We start from the raw sequence: 15442 nt of genomic DNA on the forward strand, positions 1-15442 counted from the left end.
CAATTTTTCCTGGTTCCTCTCTGCTAACTGATTAATATCTTGAGGTATCAAAATTCCCAAATATCTAATTTCTTTTTTACGAAAAGCAGACTTATATTCCATATTCCAAGCCATGATCTCCGTTTTTTCAACATTCACTTGATAACCAGACACCCTCCCAAACTCCTCGGCCAGTTTACAAATCTCGGGAAATGCAGTATCTAAATTATCGGTATATAACAAAAGGTCATCAGCATACAAAGCGAGCTTTCTTTCCCAGCCCTGGCAGCTAAAAGGGGTGATCATCGTATTCCGCCAAATTTTCCTCGCAAATGGTTCGATATATAAGTTGAATAGTACAGGGGATAGCGGACATCCTTGTCTAGTGCCTCTCGCTATAGCTATCGGTCCTGTAAGGTTCCCATTCACCAATATTCTAGCTATAGGAGCCCTATATATCTGATTCACTACCCCACAAAATTTATTTCCCAGTTTAGCTTTTTTTAGCAAAAATTTCAAGTAAGCCCAGTTTACTTGGTCAAAAGCGTTTGCAGCATCAACCGTTATGATCCCCAAGGGGGATTCTAATGCTACTGCCATATCTATGGCTCCTATTAATTCATATGTTAACTCATGCAAATACCTCCCCTTCGAGAAGCCCTTCTGGTCGGGATGAATTAAGCTGTCTACTACTTTATTTAACCTATCCGCCACTATCTTAGTAAACAGCTTATAATCGCTGTTCAATAATGAAATAGGTCTATAAGACGAGCAATAAGCTGGATTTTTCCCGGGTTTTGGTATCAATGTAATGACTGCTTCATTCCACGAAGCCGGCATCCTTATCTCATTAAAAAAAACCCTACCAAATAACTCAGCCAAGAACGGGACGATTACCTCACCTAATGATTTATACAACTCCACCGGAATACCATCCGGACCAGGGGCTTTCCCTTCCGTACCCTTAGCTAAGGCTGCTCGCACTTCCTCCGCCGTAATAGGGCCATTAAGAAATTTCTGATTCTGCTGCGAAATTTCTGGTAATACATCCTGAGCTAACCAATTCTCCACCATTTCCTCTTGCACCTCTGCCTGTTCCGTATACAAGAATGTAAAAAAATCTTGAAACCCTCGTTCGATGTCTTCCGCACTAAGTAGTTTAACACCCGTATCTTCATCCACTATTTCTTTAATATGACTCCTTACTTGATCTGTTTTGACTTTCCAGGCAAGTAATTTCCCCGAGCTTTCCCCATATTCAAAATGTTTTAATTTGCTAGCCTCCCATTTCCTGACCACACGTGCCTGTAAAGTGTTTGCTATTCGAGTTCTTAACTCAGTCATTTCTGTTCTTCCTACTTCCTCCTGGGCTCCTTCTCCTTTACCAACCAATTTCTAGCATTTTACTAACATTTCTTGCTCTAACATATTTATTTCATCTCTGACTATTTTATGTTTGTAATATGCAATACTCCTAATTTCCCCTCGTATTACAGCCTTAAAGGAGTCCCAAACCGTTGATAACGATGCTGAACCTATGTTAATCTTGAAGAAAATTTCCGTCTCTCTACGTAGATGCACCAAAACATCTTCTTCCAACAGTAAAGCGCGCTCCAGTGTCCACCTCTTTAAAACTCTTCTCTGTGGGAGCGTCAGATGCAGCATTACCGTTGCATGATCTGATAAATGCGGGGGTAAATATTCAATCCTGTCAACATTTTCCAACAATCTATCATCCACTAAAAAATAATCAATACGTGAAGCATGACTATACTTCTTATTAAAGAATGAAAAAACTCTAGCCCCCCCTTCCCTCTTCTGCCAAATATCACACAGGCCATAATCCTTCATCATCTTCCTTAAATAGTGTTGTGATTTTGGCGTACCTAAAGATCGACAAGTATCTGTTCTATCTAATCTATTATCAAGCACCACATTAAAATCTCCCGTCATAATAGCTGCAACTGAAAAATCGATTAACTGAGAAAAACCCCTTTAAGAGGTTCAATATCATCACAATTCGGGCCATAAAATCCAGCCAGGACCAACCTTACCTCCCCAATATGAATTCTTATTATGACCCAACGACCAGCATGATCTGCCCTTGTTTCTAGAATCTCCAATCTAGCTTGTAATCCCTGTTTAACCAAAATAGCTACTCCCCTTGTGTGAAAATTTTTGGTGGTGCAGAAACACATTTGTACCCACTTTTGAGCCTTGAATAACTCCTTACACTCTTCTGCAGCCAAATGAGTTTCCTGTAAGATACAAATCTGTGCCGGAGAATCTTTTAAGTATTGTAAGATTTTATTACGTCTTGCTTTCGTCCTTAGACCATTAATATTCCAGGAGAGTAATTTAATCGTAAATTCCTCCAACCCCTGACCTTTATTTAATCTAGCCATTCCAAAGTAACCCGCCTTCCCTCTGCCTCGGTGAATGAGGAACTATTTCTACACAAAACTCAAAATCAAAAAACCCAAAAGGGAAAAGCAACACCTCCCTAATTAATAATCACCCTTCCCAACAGCCTCCCATAGGGGACCCCCCCACTATATTAGCCAACTTGTGCCTTATTTTAGAGCACCCCACCTACCTGGGGGCTTCAAAACAAATTTATTTTACATGATCGGTCTGTTCCTTTTTTATAACTTCTAGCAGCTCATCCGCCCTGACTGTCTCTCTTATATTATACATTTTATTATTATACATTACTCGGAAAAATGCAGGGAACTTCAGCTGTGCCGTAATTCCTAATTTTTTAAAATTCATCCAACCTTTTCCCCAATTCCCACTGCCTGTCCATTGTAATCTTAGATAAATCGGACCTAATCTCGAATGTCACATTTTCAACTTTTAATGGTTTCTGTTTCAATGCATTATTCAAAAATGTTTCCTTTAAATGATAAGTTAGAAAATTAACCAGGATTTTCCTCGGCCTAGTGCTATTTGGCCGCTTGGTAAAAGGGTCACAATGGACCCTCTGAATATCTCTTTCAATCTCTTCGCGACTCTCGTCCAATTCACACACAGATTTAATAAGAGAAACCACATATGACTTCAGATTTGTTCCTTCTGCTCCTTCCGGGACTTTTAACAGCTTTATGTTGTTTCTACGTGAATAGTTCTCCAACTGTTCAATTTTTACTTGTAAGCCTTGTTCCTTTTCACTTAAATCTCGAATCTCCTCCTTCTGGTTATTTAACTCTTCCTTCATCCCTCCTACCGTCTCTTCCAATGACTGAATCCTCTCCATTAAGTTATCAAATTTTCTTTCCAGTACCTCACAGGCCTCTCTAATCTCTACTTGATTGTTCTCTGAGCTAGCAAAGCCTTTTTTTATGTCCTCCGAAATGGCGAGAATCATCTTCTCCATAGACTGACTATGTCTTGGATCGGGGGCCAGGGTTTGAGAAGGGGGGGGGGCTGGTGGGTATTTCTACCACAACTCCTGCCTCCTGTAAATTACCATCTTGTCTCACTACAAGCTCCAAACCGGCTTGTTTATCCACTTGATGAGCCGAATTGTTGGTCGAAGGGGGAGGATCCTTCATACCCCCCTCACCGAAGTCTGCATCGTTTCTAGTATACTTAGTTATAAAAGTATAAATTTTTCCTTGGCCGGGTACCAACACAATGTCTTCTGGCCTAGTCTTAAAATAAGCTCTTAATGAGGGTGCAACTTTATTATTATGTTTTTTCCCTGGTCTTCCCTTGCTTCCGCTTTTCTTAAATTTAAATAAACAATTCGATAGGTCAGAAGTTTTGCCTTGGCTCTTATCCTGTCTGTCGATAACCTCCAAACTCAACCTCCTCTGCAATATGTTAGCAGAAGGCAAGGGTGGGGACAAGCTTTTATTTACACTGTCTCTAACCCCCAAAGCCCCCACCTCCTTACTTATTCCTCCTGTATTCAAAGGTACAGAAGGGCGTGCTACCGCACTATCAAATTGCCGGGACCCTTTCCCAGGAGCTTTACTAAAACTAAGTTTGGCAATACCCCTGCCCCCACAGACCCCACCACCTTACTTGTCTTGGGTGAAGAAAGGCGCGTAGTCCCACTGTCTGGCTCCCGGAACTCCTTCCCGGGAGCCTTGCCGCTGCTGGCTCTGCCCGGATTCCCCCGAAGGGGAATCCTCGCTGAGCCCTTTCTTACCCGGCAGAGCTCCAGCGCGGCACGGCCCCAGTGCCGGAGCCTCCCGCCGAGTACCTCGCCCAGAGCCTGGGTTTGCCGGGTTTCCGAGTCTCGAGAGATTCGAGAAGCCGTTCGTAGAGTCGAGCGGCACATCCAGCCGATCTCTGCCGCTTACTCGTGCCATGCCCCCAAGCACGGCGGGAGTGCGTCTAGCGGGTTACGCCGCTACGCTACCCGCCATGTCCCCCCAATGTTTTTTTATTTTGCCTCTGATGCCACTCCTCTGCCTGTGCCCTAATTCTTTTAACGTGATGGATATTCGGCATTGTGACAACAGTTAAGTGTTAAACCAGTGTTTGTGTGATATCTAAAATGTCTACACCCCCCTCTTCAAGGAGGTAGTGGAGTTCATGGGTATGAAGTTTAGGGTGGTGCGACCAGTGCTGCTGCACCGGGTGTCAGGGCCAGGGCGGTGGCTCTGTAATTTGAAATATCGGATTCTGTTAAAAACACCTGGAACAAAGTCCCTTGTGTGCCCAACAATTTTCAGGAAATAATGAACATATAAAGATAACTCTGATGGCTAATGTGCCTGCTGGAGGAATCTAAGTTATGTCTTGTAGTTTTCCCTAGTTGTAGTTTTGACTCATCATAAAGTGGTATAGAGAGTTATTGGGCTTGTCGCACGTGTAACATACAGAACACAAAATTGTATTTTAATTAGATAGCTCAGTAGGTTAGTCCTTTTGTTGCAGCAATCCCTTTATCAGTAAAGTCAACCGTAAACACTTCTACGTTTTAAATTCAGAGTTTGTGCTTGTCCAGACCATGCATTCTTATGACATGTGACTCTTCACCTTGAAGTCATTTTTCTGAGTGAAATTTCCTGTACATTGATTTACATACTTGTATGTTTTATTTTTTCTATTATAATGAGAGTTTGATGTAAATGCTCTGAAACCCTACATTAGCATGTATATATATAAATATATATGTGAGAGAGGAGCTATGAAGAGAGGATGGGCACACTTAGAGGGTGGTAGTGAGGGAAACCCTGAAGGAGATCATTGAGGGAGTGAGGGAGGTGCCAACAAAGATTGTCACTCTGGGCCCCCCCAGAGCTAAAGCTGGCAATGGGCATGAGTTACTTCAGGCCTTGGTCCTAGCTGATCTTTGTTTGTTTTAATGGCTCTCAGTAAATAAGTTGAAAACAACGTTGATAGGTCTCAGTGTTCTCAATTCGCAAAAATATGAGTGCAGAGTATCCACCTTTATCAGTGATAGCAATAGTCTGGGTGATAGGACATGAGGCTGAACAAACTTTGATATCTCCTTTGCGTTCTGTCTTGCTGGAACGTGCATTAACACCTGTAAATGGACTTTGCTTTTGAATCTCCGTCTTTCATCTCACGACTCTGCAGAATTAATTTGTGCCTAGTTGTGTCTATGGATTGTGACCAGATAAGGATAATCAATTTAGAATTAGAATTTATTACCGGCCTACTTTTAAAGCCTTCCTCTTACACCATAAGGAAAGTGGTTTTGACCTGCATAAAGATGTCATGTTGTATGCCAACTGTCAGGCCAACACTTGTTACCTTTTCTTAATTCCTGAGGGCACATTTGTGTTAGGGATTGTTGTATAATGGTATTGCCCTTAATTCCATTCATGAAGTGGCAGATACAGGTTTCTCTGACATTAGCCTTCTCCAAAGAGATGGAGTTGACGCCATGTTTCTCCCAGTGTGAGGAGCTTGTTTTCAATAGCCCATGAACTAAAGGTATTTTTACTAATTGCATGTCCTAAAGTTGCCACTAAGCATCCTGGTTCAACAGGGCTGGGCTACAGTTCTTTAAAGGTTTCTTTTTCCTAGTTGAATGAAGGCACACTGCTGTCTCAGCACAATGAACGCCGCTGCAAACAACTAGAAAGAAGCTGGCGTATAATCAGAGAGGAAACAGACCGAGCCACCTTCAAGTCAGCCCTCAGCAAATACCACCAGCAGCTCAAACATGCGAAGAAGTATGCCCTTGCACACTGCATTAAGGTTAGCGCCGACCACACCAAGGAACCTTTCACCTTCGTCGGAGTGTTCTCCTGCCCTAAAGCCATTGAGAACCCATTTCTTCCCTCACAGGAACTCTGTGACGCTCTGGCAAATCACTTCCACAACAAGATATCCATCATCTACAGGAACTTTGAACCCCCAATGCACCGACCTCCTCAGCCTCCCCACTCTGACGGAAGCCTCCCATGAACAGCATCTCACTGCATGGAAACAGCTCACCACACCAGACACCGCAGCCATAATGAACTCCATCCACTCTGGAGCACCCACTGATCCATGCCCCCACCACCTCTTCAACCTGGGAAGCGACAAGAGCAGCCGCCAGCTCACCACCATCCTCAATGCATCCATCACCACAGCCACCTTTCCTGACTCATGGAAACACACAGAAGTGAGACCTCTCCTCAAAAATCCCTCAGCAAACCCCAGTGATCTCCAGAATTACTGCCCCATCTTGCTGCTCCCATTCCCCACAAAAGTTACGGAAAAGGCCTACAACTGTCATCTCATGGAACACCTGGAGAGAAACAACTTACTAGACCCCTCCTAATCAGGTTTCCAAGCCAACCACAGCAACAAGACCACCCTGATTGACGCCTGACGACATCTGCACCCTACTTGACAGGAGAGAGTCGGCTGCCCTGATTCTCCTCGACCTTTCCTCAGCCTTCGGTACAGTTTCCCACAGCACGCTCATCAAGTGACTGCACCAGATTGGAATCAGAGAAGACGCACTCAGATGGACTGCATCATCACTCATCGGACGCATACAGAGAATCAGTCCCCCACACTCCTCCACCCCCTTCACCTTGCAACCCAAGAGCACCATCTGCGGCGTCCTCCGAGGTTAGTCCCTCAGCCCCACACTCTATAACATGTACATGTCACCCCTCACCAACATCATCAGAACTCACAATATTAACATTGTATCCTACACCAACACCGAGCTCATCTTCTTGCTCTTAGCAGACCCCACAACAACAAAGACCAACTTCCACAACTGCATGAAGAATGTCGCAGCCTGTATGAAGGACAACTGTCTGAAGCTCAACACATACTGGACCGGAGTGTTGATTTTCAGCAACCATACCTTCCTTTGGAATGACACCTGGTGGCCCGCCAAACTCAGACCTACCCCCACACCAGAAGACAGCACTTGCAACCTCAGCATCATCCTGGACAGTAAACTCACCATGAAGCGACAGATCAACACAGTTGCCTCGCCCTGCCCTGCTTCCACACACTCCGCATGCTTTGAAGAATCTTCAATTGCTCCCCACAAGCACCAGGAAAACAGTCACGCAAATCCTAATCACCAGCTGGCTGTACTACGGCAACACACTGTACACAGGAACCACCATCGAACTCAAGAGAAGGCTCCAGACAATACAAAATTTGGTGGCCAAACTGATCCTCAATCTGCCCAAATGGACCCACGCCACCCAGCACCTAAGGAACCGCCACTGACTCCCCGTCAAGAAAAGATGCCAATTTTAACTGACATGCCTACAAAGCCATCCACAACCACGGACCAGCATACACAAACCACCACCTGAGCTCCCACAAGCCATCCAGAAATGTTTCCTCTGCCTCCCTCACCCTGGCACAGACACCGCACATCCGCCGTGGACGCAGTGGAGGACTCTCCTTCTACCTCAGTGCCAAGTCCTGAAACGCCCTCCACCTCCGAACATCACCCTCGCTGATGAACTTCAGTAACTTAAGTCCTGGCTATTCAACTAAACTCAGCCCCTGGGTTCTGTCATGGGTGATAAGCCGCGCTCTACAAGTAATGTTTGATAGATTGATTGATTGATAAAGGCCCCCGCAGCCCCTGTGGTATGGGGGCCCAAGCGCCAGGGAGCCCCCTCAACACAGTACTCTGGCCTGAGAGTTCCTGAATGAGTCTGGAGGGGGGCCTCCATGTAGTTTGCAGGAGGGCCCCTCAAAGTTCGTTACACCACTGCCTGCAGCTCCATGATGCTTCAGAGCTTTAAGAGTGGGATTGTCACTGCTGCATCTCCCCTCGACTCTATGTTCTTAAGAGGATGTATGCATTCATTTGCATTCTGTTTGCAAAGCAGATGCTTGGTTTAGTAACTGGATTAGTTTAAATCATGTTTTAAAAACTGTGTGGTCTATGTTATATCCTCTGTCCAGTGTTCTGCTTCTTAATAGTCACTTTCCACAAGTTGGGCGTAGTAGAAATAACAGTTTAAGATATGTAAATCTTTATTGTATAGTTACCTGTGGTCAGTTGTTGCTGTGCTAGTTTCCAGTGCCCAGGCAATGTTCAAATTTTCTGTGAGTGTAGGTGTGAGGATGGGATAGATCTTGAGTCAGGTGTACAATGGACTCACGCATGTGTGAGTTCAAACACCAGGAACGAAATACATGAAAATACGAAAGAGTTGTATGACTGGGCATGTTTACAATTCACATCAGCTTTAAGAAAGAGTTACCTGTAGTTCACTGGAGAGTCTATAAAGTAGAAGTTCTGAATTACAAAAGAAGTACATTTGTGCTTCCAGTGGTAAATGGCAAATTTGGAGGAATATAAACTAATCCTATATTTAATAAAAGCCAGCTACATAGTTAGTTTCAAGAAATTAGTGGCAGTTTTTCAATGATCCAGTTTATCACTTGGTAGTGTTAACAATAAAACACAAACTGACATCGGATATCATGTGCATTGGAAGCCAGCAGAGAGATACTTTCTGAGCATCCTGTAATTAAACTTCTACTCTGTGATCTGCAAGCTACTTAACAGAGTTCTTCTTGCACTCCTTTGCAATAGGTAAGAAGACAAATGGGCAAGAAAATCGCAATTACCTGCGAATGTGGGCTCAGGAGAAGTCAAAATCAGGAGCTGCAAAGGATTTACCAAAACTGAACCAGGTAATGTTGTACTTAATTATTTGGTTGTTTTGTAAAGTCTGTGTTGTCATGTTACCATAACTTAAAAGTGCTGAGTTATATAAAAGGAAAAAGAGTAAAAGCAACAAACAGAAACAGGGTAGGCAGTAGTTCATCAGGATAAGCTGATGATCACTATCCCATGATTGTAGGCCTAGGAGTGGAGACTTCAGTAAAAGTGATTTAGTGAATCTTCTGTTTATAGGAGATCCCTGAATCAGAAGTAGTTTGTTTTAGCTCTGAGGTGGGGATCCAGAGTGTTCCATGAGTGGAATGGTATGATTTTATTGAATGCATTGACCCCCCTCCCACCCTTGTGCTTCTTGGCATTGGATAAATTGCCTACCTAATCATGAATTAATCTTGTCTGCATAATATATTATCAAAACCCTGAATATCACTCATGTTTGTCATATGTATTTTTTTTTATTTATTGAGTTGACGTGTACACAGCATGTATCAGCATTGAAAATGCAGAGTCAATCACATAACAATATTAAAAAATAACTAAAGAATCGCGGATTGGCTAGAGTCTTAAAAATGGTGAATCATAACATACAAAATACAGAAAAATTTCACAAAACACCTAATATTGAAATCTAAAATGTGCATCCTATTAACATTTAGAAAAAAAAATGTTATTTCATCCATGCCAAACAGTATAGACGGGAATTTTAGAACTAGAAAAACCATACAGAAAAGTTTATTTTGGATGTTTTAGAGTTAGGCCTTAACCATTATTAAAAGACTTAATTGCCATTCATGGTAGAGGGAACAACTATCTGTGTAGCTCCCAAATCTGGGTTTACAAGAAAAAGACGACCTTGTCGTAAGTAACCCAAGTCTCACAATGAGCTGATAAAGGCCTCTTTCAGCTTCTCCTCCTCTGCTTCTTGCTGATCAAGAACAAAGGTACCTGGCTGCACTTTAATTACTCTTTGTAGTTGACTTAAACACTTTATAACAATTTTCAAATAGGAAAGGTTATATATACGTTTTTATTGCAGTTTGAAAACTTGGGGAAATGTAACGGCCTGCAAATGTTTACAATGCAGTCAGTGGTTGTGGGGCCATCCTTTTATTAGATTGTTCTTAAGTGCTTTAATCTGTGTTTGCCTTCACCAGTTTTATCCTGCACCTGGGTTGATATCTTATTCATCAAGGATACTTGAGAGCCTGATAACATGAGCTTAGTAAAATTAATGAAAGATCGATCTCTTTTATCCAGGATAGTCTGTTTATTATCTGCAAACTAGGACAGTTTTTTAATCTGTTTGCTGGCACTTTGATTGATTGTGGCTACTTTGAATTGCAAGCACTACAAATCTGGATCAGTTTGGCCAAAAATTCCTTTTGCTTGAATCTTGTTCTCAATATCAATTAAATAGATTTCTCATCACACAAGTTTTAAGAGGCATGACAACTATGTCTGTCTTTTAGCACCGTCTCATGTGCAGACCTGAACAGTTTATGGAAGCATGTGAGATACTTGCACCTTGTGAATAATGGACAGCCTTCGCTTTGGCCAGACACACTTATTCCATTGTGGAAACGATAGAGTTGAATTCAAAGTGGGGAAGGCAGTCTTACATGGGCTTTTTGGGACCTTCAGGTCTTTCTAAACCTGAGGCTTCCTCTCAGAGTTCTCCACTGGACTTTATGCTGGAGCTGCTGCTTTGTGGACTGTTGTACCATGCTTTAAATCTCCTCAAAATCCTTTGGGCTTCGTTTTGTCCTTTTTTGACATTGATTTTGCTTGGGATTAAACTGGTTTGTAATGAAGGCATCTGGGATCTCCACACCTACCCTCCGTGGTCCTTTCCTGCCTTTATGATTATGTGGCTATTCTGGGTCAGTAAAGCACATGGTACTGTGGCAATTATTTGAAATGTAGATGATGTTGCTCATAGCAAGGATCTTCTGACACCTTTTACTTCCTTTGCTTGCACCATTTTGGTTAGTGGCCTTGCACTATCAGGATTCAATGTATTGGTAAGGAGGAGACACTTGGTATGAAGTCCCTTGTCTTTATAGACCCCTCTTCAAGAGGCTTAAAATGCCTTTGGGATGTTAAAGACGAGGTGATAGCTCTGTGAGGTTGATTTTAACGTACACACGAAAGTACGGGGTTCTCTAGAAGCGGACGTCGCGGATATTAGCGTAGTCCTAGGTTGTATGTATTCCTATTTGGAAGGGTAAAGTCAGTGGAATGTCAGTTGGAAATTACCGAGTGGAACAGCGAGGGGTGGGAAGAAGGGAATTTCCTTTTACGGACTAGGTGGTCTCACACACTATATAGTGTCATGCTTCATCATTTGACCACCTAGACCCACCCAGGTAGGACAGTGCCACCTGGGCGGACTCAACCTCACTGTTAAAGGAACAGGAGGGAGTGCGTAAATACACTTGTTTCTGGAAAGATCGGGATCCAGCTAATCTACTGAAAAACTAAAAACACCTAAGCAGACACCTGTGAAGAGCAACAAACTTAATGGTGGTGTCTGTCTGGTGTAGTTAAAAAGGGGGGTTGGGACACCTCTGTGAGGACAAGGACTCACAGGGTCACCTAACTAATTACTAGCCAACATGTTTCTGCCCTCAAAAGTGAGCCAATGAAGGTCTCGGGGCATTCGTCAGGGCCTAGGATCCCTACGTCTCACGTTGGAGGAAAATACTCTATGGGGAAATCAAAGAGTGAGAAAATGAAAAAAGAATGATCTACATTACCCAAGGAATTACCTTGAGGCGGCCTATGGGGAGAAAAACAATTAATTAGCACTCTGGTGGCACACAGCACTGCAAAACCAACCAACTACACACGTGTCAAGGGGATGCATTCATGCACGAAACACATATGTTCAAAAAAGGTAAAATACATGCGTGGAGTGACTGAGTGGGTATATCTACACAAGTGGACAGTCCTATCACTGCAGGGAATTATAGTTCTTACCCTTTTCTTAGAGGCAGCTAGCCTCTGGTATCCAGGAGGGGGAGTGTCCCCTTATAGTCACACACTAAGGGATAGAGATGAACATAAAGACGAAGTGAGGAGAGGAACAGAAGTAGGCAGAATAGATACAGAGGGAGCAATAGGGGGGGGAAAAGCAAGTTCCCAGTAGGAACCCACTATTGCTGGTAGAAAAATACTGGTTAAGAGAAACCGAAGTGACTATAGACAAAAAAAGTAAGATTAAAAGCAATAAGGGCTTATCTGTGTTGCCTGTGATCCGGTATGCCACTCACTACATCAAAGGGGACGCTCGCCGTGCGCCTACTTCGTCCTCTCCTTGGACCGCTTGTGACAAGTGGCTGAGGGAGAACGGTCTATTTATGGCTGTAAGAAATTCCAGGTGCGCCCTGTTAGCGCGTAAATTGGAGTTCAATTAATGTTAATCACCGCCGCGGGCCTCTTTGCGTTACTAGCCTCGATATGATTGCCGTAATGGCGGGCGCACCGGCCAAGCCGGGGCGCCGGCATGAATGTGATCGAGTGCAAAGGCGGGCCTCTTTAGGTTGATGGCGCGATGTGCTTTGCCGCACCCGCGGGCGCCCCAGCAGTGCTGGGGCGCCGGCATGAATGCGGGCGAGTGCAAGGGTGGGGCCCGAGCCGGAAGATTCCGGCCCGAGCGCCACCAGCGGAAGGCTCGCGTTTACCGTGGCTGCTGGGAAATGTAGTTCCCAGCGGTCCCGTAGCCCAAAGGGCTAAGAAAGAAAGAAAAAACGAGGAAAAACGAGGGAAGGGATAAAGAAAAGGAAGGAGAGGGGGGGGGAAAAAGAGGGGGGGGGAACGAAAGAAAGGGAGGAGGGAGAAGGGATATTGTAGAAGAAATGCAACCGGGGGGGGGGAAAGGGGAAGAAAAAGATAGAGCAGAAGCGGCGGAAGGGAGGACTCATAAATTAGTCAGAGAAATCATTTATTGAGTGTGAACCAAGGGATCTCATCATTAAGACCATTGGTGTCCGTGTGTAATCTCCAGACCCAACGTTGTTCGGTCTGGAGCAATCTCTGTGTCATATTGGAGGACGATGGAGATAGTTGCTCAATGACCGTCCAGTGTAAGTCATCTGCCGAATGTTTTTCCAGAAGGAAGTGGTTAGTCAATTTAGTAGCCTCTCGTTTACAACGGATCGTACTCCTATGTTCACAGATTCTCGTGGCGACCTTTCTAGATGTCATTCCCACGTATTTAAGGTTACAGGGGCATCTAATCAAATATATCACGTTTTTGCTGTTACAGTTGGTTAGGGATCTTTGAGCCCATGGAGTCTTAAGGTCTAGGTCTATTGTGGTTGACTTTTTGGTGAAACAGCAGACACTGCAGTTGCCACATGGGTAGTGTCCTCTTGGTGGTGGGAGGCCCCATAGTGTGGTTAGTGTCGTCAGGGAATTGTTTTTTTCTTCTTTGGGTCTTGTGTGGACAACCATGTCCCGTATGTTTGTGGCTCTTTTAAACGCATGTAGTGGCTGCTGAAAAGGTAAACCACCAGATATAAGGATTTTCCACTCATCATTGATGATTTTCTGAATCTTATTGGATAGTGGATTAAAGGTAGTCACACACACAATTTGTTCAGTGTCAGACGTCCTAGTGCGTGGTTGTAGTAGTTGGTCCCTATTATTATTCCCCGCTCTTTTGTATGCTCTCTTCACCAGATGTGTGGGATAATCCTTGGTTTGCAGCTTACTAACCAATTTCTCAGCGTGTTTGCGGTAGTTTGTGAGGGTGGAACAATTCCGTCGTAGACGTAAGAATTGACCAACAGGGAGATTCTCCCTCAGGGACCTTGGGTGGAAGCTTTTGAATTGGAGCAGGTTATTCCGATCTGTGGGTTTATAATAGACCTCTGTGGCTAGAGCCCCATTGCTTTCATAGATTGATAGGTCAAGAAATGCTAGTTGGTTGTCACCTATGGTCATGGTGAAGTTCAGGAAAGGGTTAGCTGTATTTAACCAATTTACAAAATTCATCGCCTCATCTCTAGTTCCTGTCCAGACCAATAGAATGTCATCTATATATCGTTTCCAGAGTTTAATCTGCTGGGAAAACGGGTTGTCATCGTGGTTGACTACCTGTCTCTCAAAGTGATCAACATAGAGACATGCTAGGCTAGGTGCGAAAGTGCTACCCATAGATGTACCCTGTATTTGCAGGAAAAAGTTATCCTCAAACTTGAAGTAGTTCCTTGTGAGAGCCAAATGTGCCAAGTCAAGTATGAAGTCAGGCGGTGTACGTGACTCTCCTCTATTGGCTTCCAAAAGGTCGCTAATGACCTGCAGAGTGGCCTCCTGGGGAATGTTGGTGTATAGGGATTCTACATCCAGGGTGATCAACAGTTCTCTAGTTGTGTCAAAAGCCACAGAGTCTAATAAGACTAACACATCCGTCGTGTCTTTTAGGTAAGTAGGAATTCTTCTGACCAATGGCTGAAGGAAGAAATCCACAAATTGAGACAGGGGTTCTAGAACCGATCCGATCCCGGATACAATAGGTCTCCCTGGTGGGGGAATTTTCCCTTTATGCATTTTAGGGAGAATATAAAAGTAGGGAATCCTAGGGTTAGCCTGTATCAGGAAGTCTGCCTCATGTCGAGTAATCCAGTCGTTCTCTAAGCCCTTCATCACGAAAAAGGAAATTTCATCTTGAATATCAGGTGTGGGGTCTCGAGATAAGCGTTTATAATGGTGGGTGTTACCCAACAGACGTTCGCACTCATCTCTATACATTTTAAGTGGAGAAATTACCGTTGCTCCCCCTTTGTCTGCTGGTTTAATGATTATCATGGGGTCAGATGTCAGGCCTTTCAGAGCTGAAAGCTCGGCCGTACTCATATTCTGGTATGTTTTTTTGGTGGTCCCAGTAAGTGCGTTGACTTTTAGGGATACTGATTTCTCAAAAGCCAGGACCTCGGGGGCATCTGTCCCGTGGTTGGGCAGAAGGTGGACTTTGGGCGTAGGCCAGTGTTTTTGTCTGAAGCCTCGTAATGTTTCTCCAAGAAGAACGTTTTCAAGCGTATCTTTCGAAACAAACCCGCTAGTTCTGTTCGGGTTTTAAATAAGTCAATTTTGGGCGTGGGCACAAAGTTTAAGCCCTTGTTTAGTGCCTTAGTTTCAATTTCACTCAGAACCCGGTTACTCAGATTGATAATGTTATCTGTTTGATTATCCGTCAGGCTCGTTACAGTGTTTTGCTTGTCCCTGGGAGGGGTTCCCTTTGTGCAGTATTCTCTGGGGTGTCCTCTCTTGGCCTCCAATGTACCTCTTTCCTTTTTCCTTTTCCCCTCCCGTTGCCTCTGTCTAAAAAAGGCTGCGGTGGCTCAGGAAAAGACCATTGTGCAGGGTGTT

At 44.0% G+C, this 15442-nt stretch overlaps 1 protein-coding gene across 1 annotated transcript in view; it reads left to right on the plus strand.

Moving 5' to 3' along the window:
* The window catches only part of TBC1D9 (TBC1 domain family member 9), a 404439-nt gene that overhangs the window by 362139 nt on the left and 26858 nt on the right, over window positions 1-15442 (plus strand). The window contains exon 20 of the mRNA XM_069242582.1: window positions 8981-9081. Coding sequence (XP_069098683.1) covers window positions 8981-9081 — 101 coding nt within the window. The remainder of the gene's footprint in view (window positions 1-8980; window positions 9082-15442) is intronic.

This window comes from Pleurodeles waltl, chromosome 1_2 (genome assembly GCF_031143425.1).
Source record: "Pleurodeles waltl isolate 20211129_DDA chromosome 1_2, aPleWal1.hap1.20221129, whole genome shotgun sequence".
NCBI lineage: Eukaryota > Metazoa > Chordata > Amphibia > Caudata > Salamandridae > Pleurodeles > Pleurodeles waltl.